General features: G+C 41.1%; 1 protein-coding gene across 1 annotated transcript in view; it reads right to left on the reverse strand.

The window, feature by feature from the left end:
* The window catches only part of wwc1 (WW and C2 domain containing 1), a 28,085-nt gene extending 5,352 nt beyond the window's left edge, over window positions 1–22,733 (reverse strand). The window contains exons 1-16 of the mRNA XM_061803485.1: window positions 21,881–22,733; window positions 13,285–13,394; window positions 12,846–13,049; window positions 12,273–12,349; window positions 11,336–11,415; window positions 8,648–8,777; window positions 7,472–7,618; window positions 7,324–7,394; window positions 6,995–7,240; window positions 4,366–4,455; window positions 2,555–3,222; window positions 2,067–2,178; window positions 1,468–1,638; window positions 1,184–1,376; window positions 913–1,053; window positions 755–783 (exon numbers count right to left, since the gene is read on the reverse strand). Coding sequence (XP_061659469.1) covers window positions 755–783; window positions 913–1,053; window positions 1,184–1,376; window positions 1,468–1,638; window positions 2,067–2,178; window positions 2,555–3,222; window positions 4,366–4,455; window positions 6,995–7,240; window positions 7,324–7,394; window positions 7,472–7,618; window positions 8,648–8,777; window positions 11,336–11,415; window positions 12,273–12,349; window positions 12,846–13,049; window positions 13,285–13,394; window positions 21,881–21,999 — 2,588 coding nt within the window. The 5' untranslated portion in view covers window positions 22,000–22,733. The remainder of the gene's footprint in view (window positions 1–754; window positions 784–912; window positions 1,054–1,183; window positions 1,377–1,467; window positions 1,639–2,066; window positions 2,179–2,554; window positions 3,223–4,365; window positions 4,456–6,994; window positions 7,241–7,323; window positions 7,395–7,471; window positions 7,619–8,647; window positions 8,778–11,335; window positions 11,416–12,272; window positions 12,350–12,845; window positions 13,050–13,284; window positions 13,395–21,880) is intronic.
* Between the last annotated feature and the right edge of the window lie 15 nt (window positions 22,734–22,748).

Consider the following 22,748-nt stretch of genomic DNA (forward strand, 5'->3'; position numbering starts at 1 on the left):
AAAGAGACACTTAATGCATTTTTTCCCCACAAATTAAAACAATCTGGCATGTCCTGCTTAAAACAGTTCAGCAGGTGTAAACGCTGGACCGTATACTGCTGAGCCAATGGCAAGTACCGGTTTCGTTACAATGACGACAACAGAGCCGAGCCTAAGCCTTCCAACTAGAGTGGCCTCTAATTGTGAGACCAGAGCCCAGAGTGTGAGGGTCAAAAGCGAGCACCCATAAAGCCAGTAAACGCAATTTTACCTGTAGTGGCAGCTCTCCATCTACTCCACAGTGTGTTTGTGGCACATGGAAACATGACTCACAAATTCCACCCTACACTTATGTAACAGCAAGGCGCAAGCGCTTGACTTATTGACAGACAACTTTAGAATGAGGAAGATGGCAAAAGATTTACTTTTTTAACAAATGGGTATGTACTCCAGAAGCCCCTCTTATATACATACGTATACAAGTCCATTTTCCATAATATGTCCCCTTTAATGCATGTTTTAAGATGTTTTGGAATTCCAAGCAGATTTATTTACATTCAGGAACAGGTACGGCGGCATTCCAAACTCACGTTCCAGAGCGTTTTGTCAACCTGCAAACATCCCTGTTCCATTCGAACCCACTCTCGTGTAAGCCATAAAAGGTGAAGAAGAAATGTTCGTCACGGTGTTGATGATGTTTCACAAAAAGACCGTAGCGGTGTGTGTGGAAGTCGGTGCATGGCATTGTCAACAACAGGTTCTGACTGGAACTCACCACGTTGCCTCATTGCTTGAAGCCTCAATCTGAAACACACAACATTTTGACGTTTAGTCGTTTCAGACATTATTTAGATTGAAAACAACTAATATTACTGCAGCTTACTGAGGAGTCATACCAACTTGTGCGCAGCCTACGCTCGTGTCATCTCTTACCCTGTCCAAGGCACCGGCGACGCTGCTGCCCTTGTCCTTGTCCCTGACGTCCGTGAGGAAAGTATGACTCAGCAGGTTGTACCATGTAGTTCTTCTGTCCTCCGAACAGCTCACATCAGCCAGGCTGATCTGAGCTCCTGCCTGTGAAGGGAGGGGAAACGGGAAAAAAAAAAATGTTACAAACACTTTTAATGGTGAATATAAACTAACTGTGAGTAGTCCAGCGTCTTGCCGAGAGTGATAGACTGTCGGAGGACACGATAGAACTCACCAGACATCGTTCATGGCCCGAATTGCTTGTGTCACACACGTCCACCCTCAATGTCTTCTGCCGCAGTGCACTGTGGGACAAATGCATTCCGAACACCTCGTTGAATTCCATGATGTCTTGAGGCGGATAGGCGCATGTTCGGAATAGGCAGCGGGTTGTTTCCACGCAAGGGAGCACCGCCACGCGAACGTGCCTGCGGGTAACATCACGCGTTAGCTTTTTCAGCGACGGAGGAGATTACGTGGCAAGAGCCGAGCCGAGTGAAACTACAACTGTGTTCGTACATTTTCTCATCAGGGGGAAGACAGAGGGCGCTGCAGTTTGACAGCCGCATGACGGAGACAGTGAAACGCAGGTCCCGTGGCTCGTAACGGAAGCCGAGCTGCACCTGAGCGCAGCCCAAATGCAACCTTTCCTCATCGGAGGCCAGAATGACGTCAGGAGGGAGCCCTGGCCTGGAGGAAACACAAACATTATACGTAAATGTATTTCTTTCGGCTTGTCCTGATAGGGGTCGCCACATCTCAGGTGAACGCTCCTATTCGTTTGGCACAGATTTTACGCCGGATGCCCTTCCTGACGCAGCCCCTTTGCATTTATCCAAGGAGAGAGCTGGGCCTATCCCAGCTAACTTCGGGGGAAGGCAGACTGCACCCCAAACTGGTCGCCAGCTAGTCGAAGGGCAGATATCTACATCACCACTGCGCGGGAATCGATCCCAAGCTGCCAGCACCAAAGGCAGGCGTGTGTTCCCTGCGATTGGCTGGCGACCAGTCCAGGGTGTACCCCACCTCCTGGCCGATGACAGATGAGATTGGCTCCAGCATTCCCGCAACTCTCGTGAGGATAAGCAGCTCAGAAAATGGATGGATGGTATTAGTACCTGCGGTCAGAGGGTTCATACACGCCGCTGTCCCCGGCGACAGACTCGTCAGACACAGCCGAGATCACGCCCATCTTCTTTGGCCCCGCTGTCATCACTTGCAACTCTACAGCTAAAAGTATGAAAAAAAGTGACTGGGTGAGTGTATCAACACATTAAGTGCGTAGAGGTCGTTTTACCTGAAAAAGATAGATTTCTTGTTGAATAAATTAATAGTTTCAAAGCTAGCAGATGTCCATTAGTAAATGCTTTGGATAAATATAAATATAAAATATTTAATTCTGTTTTGTTTGAATAAAGTTGAAATGGGAGACAAAAACAGTCTCCCATATCTTCGCTGCGAGAGATGAGATAAATTTTAAATATCTTTGAAGCATGTGTGAGGGGGTAAACGAATTGTTTTTTTTTTTTATATGGGCTCTTTTTTTTGGGTGGGTCTGGAACATATGCCCAGGGATAAATACGGATTCACAGGTCAAGTGTTTTACCTTTCAGATCCTCCGCCAGCACACAACTATATTTCTGCTTCTCCTCCAGCCCACTTGGGGCGCTATGCTCCTGCTGCTGCCGGGAGTCCAGCCTGAGGTCCAGCTCCGCTAGTCTGCTCTGAAGATCCAGGTCCAGGCTTACCCCGCCAGGCCCCGCTTGGCCAGCAAAGGCCTCCCCCGACAGGAAAGCAATTTCTGTGACCAGTGGTGAGCATGGCGGCGAGAGCGAGGAAAGCGACGAGCGCGGCGACAACGAGCTCATGGAGTGAGGGGTCTCTGAGAGTCTGAGTGCTTGAATCCTGGATGGTCCCACATCTCCTGCAGCAACTCCTCCCGCCCCCTTGTTGGCAGTGTATCCACCCAGCCCGGGTATTTGGCCATCAGGCCTTTCGGCATCCCTCCCTTCACCGCCCGTCACCACTTCGTGTTCATGTATTGTGGTAATGGAGTTGGAGGGCCGGTAGCCCACCTGGCCGCCCTCCTGCAAGAGGCTGTCCAGCTTGTTCTGGAAGTCCGGGTCGGCCAGCTCTGGCTGCTCCAGGTAAATGTCGGTGAAACTGAGGGAGGATGTAGAGCCCAAGCTGGATGTTGTGGCCAGCGAGCCGTGGCTCGAGGTCAGTGAGCCTCGACTGCTGCCGGACGAACATGACAATGTGCTGGCGGATAGGCTGCATGAGACACACACAATGAATACAAAGTTGCATATGCTGCAAGTATTAAAGTGTAGAAATAAGAGTATTTTAGGCAGGTTGCAACAGAGGGAATGGAAGAGTCACATAAAGACTTGGCAAGTTGGAGACATTCCAAACTTTCCGAAAGGTCAGATTTGGTTCACCTGGACCGCTTATATGGCATTTAGGTTCTTTGAGATTTCACCCAAGATAATGGAGATTATCGCAAACATTTTGTGCATAGTATATGTGAACAAAAAAGTGGGAATGAGTATTTAATATGTGCAAAGTAATATATTGTTTAAATTGGACATTGCTTGTCACCACTATGCCGTTAGGCCAATTTAATATTGACTGATTGGTCAAAAAACAAATTATTTTATACATATCAAATAAAGAAAAAACACCCTGGAGAAGTTGTTGAATTTTATTTTAAATTATATAGTTAACATTTTTCATCAACATTTTTTTCTGTGTACACCATGAAGGCGAAACGGACTTACAGTAACAACTATGACCTATAGGTGGCACCAGAGCAACATAACTTAATTGTTGAGTCTTGTTTTTTTTCTTCTTACAATAGGACTTACTATTACGTATGAAATAAATGGGTAATTTCAATTAATATATTAACATTTGGCTGCACAAGCGGTCGGTACACTTGGCTTCGAATTTTGCCTCCATCTTTACTAAGTGGATTTTTTTGTATGTTCTCCTAGTGCTGGCATGGGTTGTCTCCGTGTACTCTGGCTTCTTCTTACATTACAAATGCCCGCACGTTTGGTTCAAAGAAGACTTTAAATTGTCCATCGGGCCTAATATGAGTATGAATTATTGTTTCTTTTCCCTGCCATTGTCTTGGGACCAGTCCAGGGTGTACCTTGTCTTACCCAAAGTCAGCTGGTTAATTTGCCAGCCCCACTAATGAGGACATATGGGGTAGGAAATGGATCGAAATTCATATTTGAGAAAATTTAGAAAATACTCCAATTTGGATCTCAGTCATAAAAATGTGTAAACTTTACAGGGGAAAATGAGCCTAGCGGGACTTTCCTCCTCATTGCTTCAACACTGATGTTAGCTCTTCTGTGTAGATATTATAGACTTCAGTGCATTCATTTTTCTATCAAGGGAACCAACCTTTTGAGCTGAGTATGTAACGACGTAGCCAGTCGGACCAATTCCTCCAGCTCCCTGACCAGCTTGTTCCTCCTGCAGTGTAGTCGCAGTCTGGAAACCACAAAACAAGTCATTTACTAAAATGTTTGCTGACGATTCATTTAAATGTTTGATTTGGATTTACATGCCGAAGCCCAATGAAGACAATAAAAAAAAATAAAAAATAAAAAAAAGGTTAGGACAATGAGCTGCTATTGGTGACTCCTGAGTTCAAGTGATAGTGGTGTTTATTAGCGGGAAAGGTGGCCATTGACATCTGGTCACATGATCCAGTGTTCCGAATGGAAACGGGCCAAAGAAAGGAAGCCTTTGATCGGGTTACGGAGCAGCTCCATGTGGCTCACAACCACTGAACCTTCACTTTCTACTAATTCAATAGTACTACTTCCGTTCACGTCAATATCTGAACTGAAAAGTGGTTTTAAAACAATTAAGATATGTCTAGTTTTTTTATTCGGATTGAAGACACTATTGTAAAATTAAAATTGAAAGTCACCAATGGCAACAAAATCAGGTGTGTTGCGGAGAATAAATGTGCCCTGATTGGTCCAAAAAGCTTTATTTACTCTACTTCCTACAGATAATGTATCTTTGTTCATCTGTCTTTGCCAGTGACAGAGTGACAGCAGAACAATTAAATGGTCTTCCACTAGATGACAGAAGGTATAATTAACCTGTGAATTAACCTGCCACCATGACTGGCAAAAATGCAAAAAAAAATTTTAAAATGTAAAAATCACACCAAGTAAATTTTGAGTAATTTGAGATGAGATCCTGAATCGAAACGGTACAAAATATTACTGTGGCTTAAAGTTTTGCTTTATCTCGTAGAGTGCATTTGTTAACTACAGTTCATATGCATTTAAATTTGAAGTTCAATATGTTGGCATTTAATCATTTATTTTTTGTTTCCACTTGAGGTAGGACTCTAGTGTAGATTAACTTTTCTATCCTAATTGAATAACTATATAACTACAGTTTTATTTCCTACATTTAAAATCTGAATCCTCAAATTGTGCACAATGTTACAGTGGTTTACAATTAGATTAAATCCACTTTTTGCCTGATATTTGAAGAACTAGGTTTACTAAACTACTGTAGTTTAATATTGGTCATGATTGTGTTACTTTGGAGACCCAAGCATCTTTTGAGGTGGTTCTTGGTGTAAAAAAAAAAAAAATGGAACTATTGATTCAAGAAAATCTATAACCAGACTGTTTTTTCAACGTCTGTTACTGTGGTTGTCGCAAGTAGAACATTGAGTGGAGATCAATAAGGATCTCACTGGATTGTGCGAGTGTACTTAATGTTGTGTATGTATATTTGTAAACATGAGCACCCGAGTGGCGCCCACAAGAGGCTCTTTTGTGAGTGTCTCGTGTTACGGTAACAGGAGACAGGGCACAAAGGGAGTTTGAACTGAGGAAGGGTCCAACCTGAACAACAGGACTCCTGTTAAGAGTGCAAGGGAGGAGGTTGGGGGGGGGGGGGCAGAGCCAGTTATTTGTGATAAAGATCGCACAGGTTTGACGTCACACATGGTCAAAGGACAACTGAAGGTCATTTGTTTTTCATCACCTCGCAATAACCTTCACCGTGACCTTTCTTGTATATAGAATAAGTTAGGGAATTACTGTAGAGATGCCTTAGGAAAAAGTTTTTGTTGTATTCTTCATGGAGGTGTTGGACAAATTTCCTAAATCAAATTCACTGCATGTAACATCATTAAAGTGTACACAGTGCCTCACAACTACAATTCAGCTTATTTCTCTCTGGAGTCGTAAATGCCCGGGCTCGTAACTGGTTGCTAGCAACACTCTCTTATGCAGGAGAAGGGACATTTACACATCATTTCTTTACGAGAAGAAACGTTTTTTTTTTTTTTATACGACGATGCAACAATATAAAAAATCCTGAAGATGCTCATTTTATTTTGTTATGTTACAGCCTTATTCCAAAATATAAAATGCACTCGAACCTTTACAGGTAAATTTAATTTTACATACTGTAACTGTTCAATGTTTCAGTACTTTTTGCAAAACTTGCTATTCTCAAACAAGGAACTGGATGCCAAAATTCATGTGTGTTTAATCTATAAATGGACCGGTTCAATTAGCACTGGTATTGAAATACTCTTCTTCATCATGCCGTTCACATTTTGATATCACGAGACCCAGATTAGACTCATTTATAAATGGACAGTATGTCACGATTGAACAGGAAATGGCCACAATGTGTATATCAGCACGTTGACATACTCAGATGCAAAGATCGGAATAGTCAGAAAGTTACTGGAAAAAGATATACTTTGAAATTTGTTGGTCAATTATTTTGTCAAACTGGGAATTTAAAAGAAAGTAAATTTAAATTAATCTGCAAATGCTATGGAATATGTTATGTTCGTACTGAAATTTCACCCCAAACCCCAATAAATAACTTTGAGTGAGAAAAATGAATTCAATGTGTTCCACTTTGGAATAAGGCGGTGACATAATAAAATGCAGAAAAAGTGAAATGCTTTGACTTCTAAATGACAAATGAGAAATTTGGAACAAAATGAATATTAACAAACGAAGAGGGCCCCATCTACCTTTCAGTCAGAGCCTTGCTCTGGTTGTCCCTTGCGGCTTGCAGGTCTTTCTCTAGACGCTTCTTCTCAGTTTCCAGCTTCTGGGCGTCATTGGGCTCCAGGCGCTGTCGCGGCCGCACGTATTGGAGTTCCTTTAGCAGCTCCTCCTTTTCGTTGATGAGGATGAGGCGGTCGCGCTCCGGGTCCAGCAGGCCTGGCCACGCCTCGCTGTCCAGCTTGGCGATTTGCACCTCGATGGTGGCGATCCTGGTGGGTGTCACGGAGGATGAATAGAGGGACTGAGGTGGCGAAAAAAGCCAAAGCGCACGAACAAACCGAACATGGCTTACTTTCGCTTGGCCTCCTCGTACTTCAGACTCAGACGGACTTTTTCTGCCAATTTGTTGGAGTTCCTTGTGGCCTACGCACACATAGCAAGCAGCGTCAGAGACAAAATTTTCTCTTTGGCTCAGTCCCTGGTCCGTGACTGGGACTTACCTCGGCGGGGATGTCGGTCTGCGATCCGGCGTCAGAGTAGACTCGTGGGATGGACAGCTCTGAGTTGGCCAGCGATCGACTGGTGCCCCACAGATCCTGCTGTGAGCCCGAGTCCAGCTGGAAAGCATCCTTCAGAACCGCCAATTTCTACAAAAAGTTACACAAAACGATATGTGGACACTATACTTTGATCACAACACTACTTCTTGCCATAGTGATCAACTAAAACACGGTACTCATGGACCTAATCAAAGTGAGGAAAGGCCCCGTTGTCAGATACCTCTAAAAGATTATTCTGAGTATCAAGTGATTTTTCCTCCCTAATCTGCTCGGAAAACTCTCAGGGCTGACAATTGAATGTTAAAGTGTGTTACACACTATTTTTCCAGTCAGATGTCTCTGAAAGATTCTGCTGTGCGATTATCCAGTGGTATTGGGTGTGTGACATCTTCCCCCCCGATCTATATTACCTGTAGATGAGCGTAGTTGACCTGTTCAATAATTATGATGGCAAATCCATGTGTGGTCAAATTGGTGTGACTGAATCATTCTCCAAAGTATTTGTTTTTTTGTTCTTTTGTGTATTTTTCAACTGTCCAGATGCTTTGTGGCACCTGAAGGAGACTTACTTATTGTTGTCATATGTGTGTGCTGTGTTATGTTAGTCATCTTGAGTACACCATACACAACAGCAGTAAGAACACAGAAACTGATTTTTTTCCCCCTAGATCTTATCTCTGTGTTAAAAATAAGTATGCATGTACCCTGCCTAAAAAACTGAGGGAGAACCTCTATCACACATGTGATTTTTATTAATCATGTTTCACGTTTACAGTTACCATGAAGTGTATGAATGCTACCCAGGGCACCAACAGACATACATACACAAAAACACACAAACACATTCACAGACAAACAGGATCAGAGTAAGCCGTCAGCTGTAGATGATCACAAAAGAGGGAAGGCCAAGATGGAAAGTGAGTGTCCGCAACGATTGACTTCATTCACACATTCATAAGTACATAATATGTATTAAAAGAAATCCTATCTCGTAAAATGATGATTCCAAATTCAGAATTCAGAATCTTTCAGTCATTCCCTCCTGCCCAAGTAGGAATTCTGAAGGGACTTTTTCCTGAACTATATAGTATGTGGCAAATAAGAGTGCTTTCAAACCTGAATGAGTTCTTGTTTCTCCTTCTCCCCAGCGCTGATGGTGTCCCGGATGGAGCGCACCTCGCTGAGGATGGCTTGCGCCTCCTGCAATTTGAAGCCGTAAGGGCTTTTGGACACCTTTTGGTCAATCCTGCGGGGAAGGAAGCAGAGTTTTGTTTGCTCAATGTCGTTTATCTGCCTTTCAATGTGGAAAGCGCATTTATTAAGCACTCTTGACATCCATATCATGAGCTCTATTTACTAATACAACCTTTGTCCTGACTTGTAAGACAAGTAACACAAAAATGAGATGACTGTATATTTTGTTTATGAGGCAAAACTCGTTGACATCTACGCATTAATAATACTACTAGTAAAGCACGACATGCAACTTGGTAAAATTAAATGTCATTAGTAGTACTAATGGTATACAGATGTCAACAACAGTACAGCATTGCCTCAGTACTGAGTAGTTGTCCAACTAGCATCCTGAAGGTTTGCTACTAAAGAGGACAAAGAGGGTACTAGTGCATGCCCCTAAAGCTGGATCCCAGGGATTTTGAATAAAGGATCAAATGCTCACTAGTATGACGGTTGAGCGCACTAGTAGAACTGTGGCTAACAAGTACTGATAATCTTCCCCCCCCACACACACAACTTACTGGTTTCCACTACTGTATAAAATTTCTGTACACTAGTAGGACCACGACATGTAACTAGTGGGGCCAAACCCCTTGCGGGCAGACACCGGATAAATACTAAACCAGCTTTCAATATTATTTCACTCTGCATGTTTATCATCTACAAGGACAAGGAGCGTTGAGCAACTGTATGGCAAATAGCCACTGGAGGCAGCCAAGTGTTTTATGGTAATGAGGTCATGCCTGCATCATGACAACAGGTCCTTCCACATTCTTCAGGGAGGGAGGAGGTGGAGGGAGACAAGGAGAGAGAGGGAGAGAGACCTACACAGTGAATGAGGAAGCGAAACGAGGGGAGAGAGTACTGTAATCCTCTTTAAGTGCTTCTCAAGCATGGCAGAGCGGGTACAGATTCAGGAGAACTAGTCACAACTTAAAATACTGGTACCATAGGGTAACATTAGTTACATTAGTTGTTGAACATTTTACAGAAGTGTTTCTAAGTAAGTTCTAATTCAAAAAGAGAACAGATGCCAAGGAATACTATAGTGTTTTTTTTTTATTAGTCTTTCAAGTTTATAAGTTTTCAAAGCATGTGGAAAGGGTAAAACTGTGTATGTAATAAAATCAACGTACTTGCCAACATTAGCTCAGTCTGTTGTTGTGCCTTATCTTCTACAATAATTATGGCTACGATTCATTAACCAATTATTGAATAAAATAAACTAAAATGTTATATGAATATTTATAATTGTATAATTTACACATCCATTTTCTGTACCTCTTATCCTCACTAGAATATTGCCGGTGTCCCAGAGTCTAGCCAAGCTAATGTTGAACCAGAGGTAAGCCAGCAACAATCAAACATTTATTAGAATTCATTGTTACACCAATTATCCCATCTTTTAATCGCTTAAAAATGATTTTGTGCTATTAAACTGTGCAAGTGAGGTACAGGTATTATTGTTGCCCACTTGGGAGTTACCATCCTCACATTCCATCTATCCATTCCTTGAGCTGCTTCCCCTCACAAGGGTCGTGGGAGTGCTGGAGCCTATCCCAGGTCCACAGTATAATTTCTATGACTTTCAGTGTGTGTGGCTTTAAAAGGTAAGACCTGAACAGGTGAGTGACGTGGCTGTAAGTGAATGAGTCAGTGCAGCGTTGGCCTGCTTATGACCTCAGGTTAGCAGCCTGCTGTTAACTGGTACATTGTAAGTCAGTCTACATACTGTTGAGTGCCTGATCATCACATGCAGCCATAGCACCATATGTATGAATATGATTATTGTCACAGTTTTGTTCCTGGTTGTTCCATCCTTTTTTTTTCTATGTGACTTCGACTTCAAGAAACAAGGTTTCCCACGCATTCTCACTGGGCCCAAAAAAATTTAAAAACCTGTCAAGTATTTAGCAAAATCTTATCAGGAAGCGGGCAGCCGCATTCCAGCCTTAAGCCTATTTTGTATTTGCGCAAGTGGCGATAGGTCACAGAGCGCTGTCTGATGACTGTAACAGGAGAGAGGTGGGAGGGTGGAGGAAGGGGGGGGGGCGGTGGGGGGCCACGCAGGAATGTTGTTCAACCACTAGCTACTCATTAATCCTCCTGTGACACTCTCACTTGCACGAGCCAGAAAGGGAGCAAGGAGCAAACATTCCTGTTCCCTCTGAGCTCCGACTGACAGCTGATTTGTTGGGAAAAAAAGAGAACTTCAATAAACGCACGCAACATAAAAGCCATGAACGATAGTGACGGTCTGGAATTAAAACAAACGGAAGAATGAATCCCTTTCACCGCCAGCAGCGCGACTGATGGCTGCTGCACCTTCCATTTGTAGTCCACTCACTCTCCTCAGCTGGTGTTTTGATAGAAGAGTCCATGTTTAATGGCAGCGTGGAATGTGCGATAAATGGTGAGGCAATAACTGAGGTGATAAAGAGACGTTTATAGCGCCCCAGAGTGATGATGTTTGTACAAATGTGTAATTGTAATGAGTTACACAGCAGAGGGAATCTGGCAAGAAGAGATATACGTTTGCTTTTAAGACACAGAAGTGAAACGGCTTACTCTTTGAGGGTCTCAAAGCCTTGTTCTTTGTACTGCAGCTCCTGTTTCATGCAGGCCAGGTCCCGTTTCAGCTTGTTGACCTGAGACAGACATGAAATGGAGGATAGAGTAGAATACAATGAGATAAAAAGCCTACATTGTCATTGCACAGAGCAAAAAGAATTGGGGTGCGAATTTAAGCTTCTAAAACAACATTGTTGTTTGATAAACACTAAAGTGAACTATTATTTGTGGGGGATTGGGACCAGGCCATAAATAGTGGAAAACTCATGAATAATTGAAGCTCATTTTAATTATATTAAAAAAAATGACATTTTTTTAAACCCAAAACAAGGAGATAAACCACCAATAAGGATTTTTGCGATTGGTTACTGCCCCCCCAAAACCATTAACATCATCTGTGCTAATTTCCAAGTGTCCGTCTGTAACGTTCACATTATATGCTAACGTTAGAATGGATTACATAACTCGGTTGAAGATTTTAGTATTGAGATATAGAATACCAAATTCTCTTGTTTTTTGTTATTTACAGTTAACTTCAACTGGGAGAATTTTTTTTTTTTTATAACTGGTATGTAACTAGATTGCCTATTTTATTTATCAAGGATTGTATCCCCTGTGATAAATGAGCGTTGATTATCTATTTATTGTATGACCAATAATCAGATGACAGCCATGGTGTTTGTTCCATTAAACTTTTTTTTCACTTAAATAAAATGTGACCATGATGATGAATGGATGTTTTAGTCATGGAACCCAACCCAAACCATGAGACAAAATTGTCCAATTTTATAATTATAGGAAATCAGGCGGGGTAATGACAAAAGCTTGCGGTTACGAGTACTACTTGTGTTAGGCACGGGTGACGTACTCCATGGAAGATCGTGGAGTGCACACGTGTATGGCGTGACAATGTTAATCTGTGACGTCCTCTTACCCGACTTTTGGCTGTGGCGATTTCTGCTTTAAGGATATCTGGATCATACTTGCTGGAGGTGGATGTTCTGGAATTCACTGAAATGCAAATACCCGCAAAAAAACAACCACACTTTGTGAAAAAATCTCCCATTTTTCTTTTTACAGTTCAACAGATGTGTAACAGCATTAACTATGGGGAACACTCATTTACAGCCCATGGTTTAATAATTTCACTTCTGCTGGAAACTGCAAAATCCCTGGCACATAAAATACAGCGGTTGGAACTAACTGCGCCAACATGGAAGGAAAAAGGAGGCGAATGGGGGTCGCTCATATTTACTTCCAGTGTCCTCATTAGGGTGGCAGGAAGAGCTAACTTTTGGGCAAGTTTTCCAATTGAACAGGTCGCCAGCCAATGTTAGATCATGGGTGTTTACTTTCTAGCCCACAATGAGTGACTAGTACTGGGTTTTTTTGTGACACAAGGCATGACTGAAACCTCATTTGATTAGGAATAAGAAAATGCCGGTATTCTACTCGACCAGTGAGTGACCACCAGTGAATTTTGTCATGACAACAGCGTGACACTTACAGCTGGTTTGCGATGTGGACTTGTCCCGCCAGGTGTTGTTGAGTTGCAGGTACTCCTGCTGCGCAAGACGGAGCCTCTGCTCTTTCACCTGGTAGATCTCCTTCTGAGCACTGAGGGCATCGTGGGCCACGGCCAGGTATTCCCGCAACATGGCCTCCTGCTCCCGCTGCCACTGGGCCCGCGGGTCTTCCAGCTGGGTGCTCTCTAGAAAGAACAAATTGAGATTAGCTCGCAAATGTATTTTACTTCAAAATAAAATACAAATGAATTGTACTTAACAAATGTTCTGTACTGGATTAAAAAAAAAAATTCTAGAGACTGTAACCGCATGCACATTTTGATCATTAAATTCAGTGATTCTTTTGCACACCACTAGAAGGAGCCTGCGTACCACACATTTGAAATGATCACACCTGACAAAAGGTTCATAGAAACTTACTGGTGTTGTGGTCGACATAGTATGCCCCGACCATAGGGTCGAACGCCTCCTCCCAACCGACTGGCAGCTCATCTCCGATACAGTCGGCGAACGTCAGAGGCTTCGTCTGCCTGCGGGAGGGAAAGAAAACAATGCTTCTTGTTAAAATCATTGCTGAGCTGTGACTGGTTTTACGCTGCAGGAACAAGTACGCCATTGTGATTCAACGCCAACGGTGAACGGCAGACGAGTGTGTAAGACAACTTTGATGAAACTAAAATAAGCACAGTTCATCAAAATATTCAACCATACTGCATAAATAGCCTGCTAGTCTAATCACAACATAATGCAAAACGACCTAAAGAATTAACAGCAGTTAGCGTCAATGTTACGGTAATTATGAAACTTTCAAACAACTGCTACTTCAACACACAGAATAGCAACACATACGATCAGAGCATACAAGATACGCACAACCACATACTGTATTTTTGGGCTCTATGGGAACAACAACTATGACTGGAGACAGTCGGTGTAAATAGCAGGCCTTCTCGACCTCTTCTTCCTGCTTTAATTACGCTGCATCTCTCCCACTTGATCTCAGTGGTGCCACGGCATCGTTCCAACACAATGTAATACTGCATTAAAGGCGCACAACACTAAAAATACAAAAAAAATGTTTACAACAAAATCATTTAGCCCCTAGGTTGATGTGGCGTGGGCTCTCTTCCCCCATTGATTGAAATGAGGGCAACTCAACATTACTCACTCCTAGCTACAATCACCAACTGTTTTTGCTTATTTAATGTACTGTAGCATTTATAAACCATATTTCCTTGCCCAGTTTTTCAGTCTTTTTAAAATTTACAGCACCTGTTTTGTAACGTCTTTGAGTTATTTAGGCAGCTGACATTGTTGGGGGATGGCCACGTGTTTATGACGCACAAACACTTACATACATATGTTAGACATGGGATTACCCACAATTTCAAAAAGGCCTGATTCCGATCTTAAGATACCATATTCAATGCATTTTTGTTCTTGTTACGTCAGCTACATGACGCGCACATACCAATTGTGTCACTTTGACCATTCAGCGCAAGTCCATCAGATGACAGGGTCGCCAACTTTTTCAGTTGATTAAAATTTTCAGGTCAAGTTGTATTATTTTCATTTACTTCTACAGTTTCTGACCCAATTGCAACCTGACATTGGGATGTCTTAAAGTACAGACATGAGGCAATGGTGAGGGGACAAAGAGGAAGCAGAGAGGGAGGCGGTTGGCTAGTCTGGTGTTTCAGAGTCCTCTATTCACCCCCAAGAGGGGGGTAGAAGAAAAAAAGTAGAGGGTAAGGGTATGGGGGGGTGTCCCTCCTGCCGACCACAATAGGAGGAAATCGACCCGCGGCATTCCTCGAGCGGCACTAACGCATTGCCTGGAGGTTTCTGGGGCAACCGTCGGCCTTAGTTCTATCCAGTCATTGCAGTCGCGAGGGGTGGGGGCACTCAGTGATGCTACCATTTTTTTTCCTTTTCTTTCTCAAAAGTGTGTTTTCATGAGGCGCGGACAGTATGCCTTACACAGCTGAGTGAGACATAACTGCTTATTTGCACTACAGAAAAAAAATATAGATTCCTTGTGTTCCTTGAGTAGAATGCAAATGACTTGTTTGTTCAGCCAAATTCTTTAAATGGGCTTCCAAACGCAAGATAATATGTGCAGCAATTCAAAAGTCAAACGATGTTTTTACCCCCATATTTGAGTACAATAAATATTCAGGTACTGCTTGTTAACTGATAACTGACAGTTTGAAGGAGAAGGTGCTACCGTTTTAGTAAAATATGAAAACCCATTAAAGCACAAACTAATTCTTGATTAAATTGTCAAATCATGAAAGTTCACATTCCCGTTTAAAATGCTGACATGGTGACAGCTCAATAAATTGGAAAGAGTTTGACAGTCTGCAATAAAGAACTTAATAAAGCTAGAAGGTCTCTTTGCTTTTGCTGTTGTTTTTTTTCATGGGAGGTGTAATAAAAATTAATAAAAAAAGATATATATCCCCCCCCCGTGTCCCAAAAAACATACAGTGTAAATTCAACCTAAGAGGCAAGTGCCACAAAAATCAAACAACGAGCGTTGCTGTACGCAGAAAGCGAACTGGGTCTTTTCCGCTGATGAATAATAGAAAAGGGGGCCTGGATAAGACCTCCTCAACTTGGCTCTAAATTTAGCTTCCGGACAGAGCGACACAGAGGGTTCTGCCAACGGCTGGTTGGCTGGCCGCAACCCCATTATTTGAGTCCCCCTCTCTACACGCTCGCCCACTAAATCCCGTCCTCTAATGGACGAGCCACGGGTGGGGGCCGACGGCCGTTCACCCAAACTTGTGGCTCTTCAGTTCCCTGCAAGTGAAGGGCTAGCTGGTTGCGGCGGCCAGGACTCCATTTCAATGTCAGTCGCTCAATAGCCACTTGTGGTCCTTCTCACATCTAAACTGCTTCACGGTGCCACCATACCAAAACAAATCTAATCAGGTGTTTTATGGCATTAGAAAGTGTTTCCTGACTTCTGACTGATACTGTTTAATGAAATACTGTATTGTAAATAACCAACAAGCTAAAAAGTTACAATGTTGTTAAAATTGTGCCTTAGATGAGGTTTAATGAGGCATTTTTCCATTCACGTTTGCATGATTTGTGTTAAACGCGAAGGGAAAGTACCAAACATATTCCTAAATGTCTGCAAAACACAAACTGGTGACTTCCAAGGCAAACAACTATGTGGCCGGGCCTTGGCGCGCTAATGCAAACTGACAAAGCACGCGGCGGAGTGCAAAGGCACCGAGGCCAGGCTACATAGCTGAACTGTGAGTCAGGCGGTGACTGGGGAGAAAAAGCTCATTCGGTGTTTGAATCGTGTTCGAATCCCTCATGTCAAGGTCCAACATCCATGCACAAACTACAGTTTGCCATGGCTGAGTGGTATACAAATAAAAAAAGGGAATATCAGCAGGAGATCTGCACGACGCTCAAAAGTGGCGACCGTGCCTTATCTGGCTGATAACATTCCTGTAACCTGACGACATGCTTTTTGTGCGTCACTGAGGGCATGGTGGATTATACTGCACACTAAAGAATTTATTAAAGGCCAAGTAGTTAGACCACACTCACTTGTGTTGCTGTCTTCAAAACAAGCTCAACTCTCTCTATTCAGTGCTGCTACAAAGTAACCAAAAATGAACTTGAACTATACAAACAAAAAAAAAAAAGTAACTATAACAAGAGTAATGGAACCCACTGCAACACAGGTTAGGCTTTTATATCGTAAAAGGTATATTTACATAAAAGGTATACTTATAGAGTCTGAAATAAAAATGGGGAGGAAAGAATTTTTTTTCCAATCACTGATATAGACAACGAAACGCCACGAGATGACTGTATCATTCTCCAAATACTAATAGTGTTACTTTTAATTTTACTCAACAATGGTTAGCTTCTCTTTATAAATGCATTTCGCAAGCATGTAGGAAATTTCCAGAGCTAATACTAGGTACTTAATTGTCACCGACAATTTGGTGGCATTTTTCTGGCTACAGCGGATGACTACCGGAGCAACATGTCCGTCCAGTTAGATAGCGGAAACAATGCTAGCAATGCAAAATATTCAGCTAACCGCTTCCAAGCACTCGTGTCACACATACCACTTGTAGCATATGTAGCTTAGCTACATATGAGGTGTTGTTGAACACTGTTCATTTCCTTTACTGTATATTAACAGTGTCATGTCATGTCGTGTCGTGTGTTACCGTGAATTGTGGTCGATGTCAGATGTGTGTTACAAATTGTAAAGAACGCAAGACAGGTATATTAGGGCTGCACGTCAAAGTTGTAATATTATGAAGAAAAAAAATACTCTATAGTTTATTCAAAAACAAAAGTTCTCATCTTACAGCAAATGAAAAAATTCCCACGACTGCAAAGGTTTGAAGCATCCCTATATTTACTATGCAAAAAATAAAAAATAAAATTATAAACAAGCTGAAGTAGGACACAAACAAACAAAAAGAACCCACACAAATAAGTGGGCATCTTTGTTAAAAATGGGGGATAGGTTCTAAGAAAATGATCTGTAATCATAACATTTTCTCGCTATTTTATTCTTGAAAAGGTTACCTTTATTCTAGTATGATCATTAAAAAAAAAAAAATCACCATCCTACTAACATTATGTTTTTTTCATAAGAACTTGTTGTAATATGAGATTTTTTTTCAGAATAAAAGGGCTTTATTCTCATACGTTTACAACAAACGTTTAAGATTAAAGCCTTTTCCGCAAGAACAAATGTTATTCTTGTACGATTAAAACATTTTACTAGGAAAAAAATCTCAACATAATCGAATTTCCCCCCCCCCAAAAAAAAAAAAAAAAAATCACACATTAAAAAAAATCTAAATAATAAAAACTAAAAAATCTGACTTAAAAGAAGAAAGAATATTTCAAAAGATCATGATTTTTTTTCCAGAAACATAACTACTTCATTATATGATGACATTTTTTTCCCTTTAAAAAAATATCTCTCAAGATTCCTACTGGTTTTCAATAATACAACGTATGAAATTTGAAAGAGTACAAATTTGTTCCTTTAAAAAAATATAAGTTAAACTCGGACTATGGCCTTTTTTTTTTTTAACAGTCCTTTCTTTCAAATAGTAAACAATTGCTAAAATCCTAGTTTTAACATGAATGTGTTGCAGAGGCTTTAAATGTGTTGTCGCAAGCATTAAGAAAATAAGTTCTAACTCTCTTGGTTACGTATTACAATTTGTGGGTCCTCATGCCGAACTTTGAACCCCGTGCACCTTGGCAGGCAGTGAAAGAGATTTGGGATGAATCGGACGCTTGGCCGACGAGTGCTGCTTGCTCGGCCCTTCGCGCTGTGTGTGCATTCGTGCATGCACGTGCATGTGAAGGACATTTTCCTATCAATGGTACTTTTACTAAATACAGTGACTACCCTTACACAATCTTCCATATAAGTGGAAAACAGACAGAGGCAGCTAAATTATAACAATGGATTTAAAATTTAAATGCTTTAAGCTATATATAAAAATTTCAAGATGGGCTAGTGTGGCCTAAAAATTTATTATCAACCAGTACAGAAATAGTGAAATAAACGGTTCATACATGATGCATAGCCATCAGTTTTGAATTTGGTTATAAAACTGGTTCATTACAAATAATTACAAATTACATAATTTTTATAATATATAGTCTGCGCCATTCTCAGAGCATTTTAATTATTCTTGTAATATTGTTTAATAATTTGTTTTATTTTTTATAGATATGGTTAGTTAAAATCTATTTGTTAATTTGTAACAGATTTGTAACTATTTACTTGGGTAAATGTTAATTTATTCATTGAAATTCAATTTTACCAATACTTGTGTGGCTACTGTACATTTAACATTTCACTGTGTTAGGTGGTCATTTAATCAGTTACATTAATTAAAAACAATTTAAAATGTATGTCACATTTTTCTTGAGTCCACAAATTGGTTATTAAAATATATTTATTCATTTTTATTTTTTTAATAATTGGCTAACTTGTTAAAAAAAATAAATGGAATTAAAAAGCATTAGCGTTTAATTAGGAAAATATTATTAAAGGGTTTTTTTTCTAATCTATGGATGACCTGTCCCCATCTGTCCATCTTTTAAAGTCACTTTGTTCAGCCCTGTCCTCGCATGGCAAACACCCACAACTCATTAAAACGTGAGCATTGTTGGACATTTGTTCAAAGAAAGTTTTGAGGACACCATCAAAATCAACCCATTACTTGATGAAAGAGAAACACGAAAAGGAGAGGCTTGAGTCACGTTGCCACGACGACGTATGTCTGGACTCATGTCAGTCACCACAGCTGAGGGAAAATCATATTTAAAAACAAGTTTTTTTTAAAAAAACAAGGTTAAACCTCCAGAATTCCGGACACAAGGCATGAAAGGGATTTGGTGTCAAAGTCTGAGGGACTGATCCCCCCCGCCACGCAACGTTTTTGCACATGGAATGACGTGCATGTTAAGCCTATTACCAGCATGGATTTCCAGGAGAAGCCGCAGGAAGCTTATGATGATATACTAATATTTTTCTGGAGAAACACTTTACCATTTACCCTAAGTGTATTGGAAAGTGCCACCCTTAAATATTTTAAAATGCACATGGCTGACGCGGCTCCTACCTCAAGGGTTATGTCAGCCTGGTGATGTGCATTTGTGCGTATTATCGGAAAAACATTTTACCGGCTGAAGCATGTGTACACATTTTTTTATTTTAAGATTGCTTAACATTAAAAATGTTAATTTTGGAAGTGCATCGATTAATCAACAACAATTTGTAAGTTGTGTATGTTTTTCAACAGATTTCAGACAATTTTGAGTAGCTGAATCCAAAAACGACATCCATTTCCATCTTACAAGTCTGTTTCTTATTCCAGGTTGTGAACAGTTTATTTATCAAATGTTACAAACTTTGCTTACTGTATATTGAATATTAGACATTGGTGAAAGTAAGCACTTGTAAATTGAATTTTACGCGGTCATAGTTCAAAATACAGTGCATGAACCACCATTTATTTGAACCTATAAAGTGAAAATACCTGCACATGTAACCAAAAACATGGCTAACAATAAATCTGTTGCTGACCAACGTTATGAAATTAACTGACAACTAGTTTGATTAATCAATTCATTGTCTAGAGGGCTTGCTTCACTTTGGAAAACAATCACAATTTTTACCCATTTTCTGGTATGTTATGGACTGAAACGTTTGTGCATTTTCTGCACTATCAATATGAAATATCATCCTATTTGTGAAAAAAAGGGATTAAAATGTAAGCAATGAGTAAGTCATTACTTGCAGCCCAAATTAATTTTTTACAATTTAGATTTTGATAAAACATCAACGTGGAAGAAGCACTAGCATTATCTGCAAAGAAACAAATTCTATTCATTCTGTGGAAATTGATGCACTCCATAAAAAATTAAAACTCACTTTGAATCATCCATTTGTGATTTACTTTCTGTATAAGTCAAAATAGGGTGGTGACATTTGTCAAACTAACAACTGTGCTGATTTCAACATTATCTGTAAATAAATTCGGCTGATGACCTTTGTGTAAACAATGTGTAAAGAATGAGTGAGTTGAGTGCATCCTTATCTCGCCAAAGCTATCTGAACTTTATTCTTTTTTGGTTTCTTTACAACACCGTTCACACCGTCTCTCATACACATCTCGTGTTATCACTGTTGCTTCTTGCCTTGTACGTACGTCTTCCAAAGCCAGTAGGCTGAAAATACTTTAATGGTCAAGCTATCTCTGGGTCCCAAATAAACTTTCTACATTGAATCCGTAATCACGATTGTTGTCTTGTGTCACTGCGGTGAGAAAGACACATTATGGAAAATCCACTTGTGTCAGATCAGGTATAATAATCCATAAGTATAGCTGGGCCACATGGTGAAGAAGTGCTCAGTTTGCTTTCGTGAGTAAAAACACAAGTTATACTTGTACTATCTTCACAAGTGCTCGCTGATTTTCCTCAAAGTATCCTGCAAATAGCTACTTGCCTTGTTGCAACTCCCTAGCTCTGCCCTCCAATTACCATGGTGACAAAAACCATACTCTCCATTGGTTGGTGGTAGAGAGCAGTGATAGAACATGACATCTTTAAAAAAAAAAAAAAAAAAACCATTTCCACCAAGAGTTTACCACTGCTGGCAAACCACAACCATCAAAATTCTTCATACTTATTTCACTTACGATTTTTGACACATTTCTCAACCAATTCAAACAAATCCATCAAAATATTTTTTCCATCATCACACGTTTACCCCAAGAAATACAACCACTCAATTAATGAAGAAATGTTGCACATTTTCCGCAGCAAACAACCAATTAATGAAGAAATGTAGCTAATACAGCATATCACAACTGATTCCAAATGTTCCAGCACCCCCCCCTCCAAAAAAAAGTCATATTTTGGGAAAAATTCCACAATATCCTTGACAACATTGCACAAGAAAAAGGGAAAAGTTTAAGGTTCGGTGTCTTGCCCGTGGACACTTTGTGCACCGGACAGTCGGAGCCGGGATTCAAACCGCTAACCCTTTAATCAACTGGACATTCCACTCACCAATGTTGTCGCATTTTAGATGAGAGCACTGACAGATTAATGGAAACATAACCTAGTCACTTCAAATTTAACAATCTCTTCTTTAGAATTCCTGAATTTCTGAGAAAATTCCCAAATACGGAAATTTCCCATAAACCCCTCTATCTTGTAATTCATTTTATACTTCCAGTCTTGCAATCCTCATTTCTATTTCATGCTTCATCGTTTTCACAAAAATTGCACTTTATGCCAACTGCCTCATCACTGATGCTTTCTTTAGCTTCCCAAACTGAGCGACGTGGACTAAAATGGGCCCGCTACTACTGTCATAGTGGCAGAATAAAATTAATTTTACTACTTCTCAAGCAACCACATTAACTCGAATTACTTCATTTTTTTTTACCCATGTCAGGTCGTCATGCATTCTTCCCCTTTTTGTTACCTGTCTCGGGGATCGATCCAGCTGGTACTCTGGTTGATGTGGTCAATATAGTAGACTTTGCCATCAAAGTCTCGGGCTTCTTCCCAACCGTCGGGTAGCGGCAACTCTGTCCTCGGCATGTCAAGCGAGTCTCCATGTAATGAACTGCCCGCGACTATTCAAAATCTCGACGAGGGGAAACAATCGCTTTTCTCGCTCATCGTAGTGCTGCTGCTGGAGGCTCGTTGGGATTGTTATTCCTGACCTGGCGCCGCTTGGCTGCGAATATCCATAATAAAATTGCAGTAATCCAAGTAAGATCGCTAAAAGTGACGCAGGAGGTAAAACGGTTCCATCGGGCTGCACTTGATTTCTCCTGCAATTATGTCGCCATCTTTTCTCCCCCCAAAAAGTTGAGGGTAACTTGGGACGCCAAATTGCCGCGTTCTGTTCTACAAAATGCTAATTAGATGGTCGGGGGGGGGGGGGGTCAACGTCCACAGGGCACGCAGCTAATTCCAAACCCGACGTTTGAGAACACACTCGTCAAATGCGAGCTTTAAAAACACTCCGCTCGTCGTCACCGGGCTGCCTCGTCGACTTCTTGCCCACAGGCCACCACCATGTTCGAGGGACGACAGAGAAGGAACCGCCGATGTTTGCCCGTCTGACAACCAAACGCGGTGGAGGGAGTGCAGGACGAATAAGTTCGACGGGAGGAGGAGACGCGAGTTCGGCAAATTTAAATGACGACTTCCACGGCGGAGGGCTTGAAACGATGCGATAATGTTGATTGGTTTAAGCGCTCATCCAGCTCCCGGTGTCTTCACTACTCGTCAGTCAGCCAGAATACGTGAACGCAAACCGGATATGCAATGCCACTGTTTCC

The sequence above is a fragment of the Syngnathoides biaculeatus genome, chromosome 18, assembly GCF_019802595.1.
Source record: "Syngnathoides biaculeatus isolate LvHL_M chromosome 18, ASM1980259v1, whole genome shotgun sequence".
Lineage (NCBI taxonomy): Eukaryota > Metazoa > Chordata > Actinopteri > Syngnathiformes > Syngnathidae > Syngnathoides > Syngnathoides biaculeatus.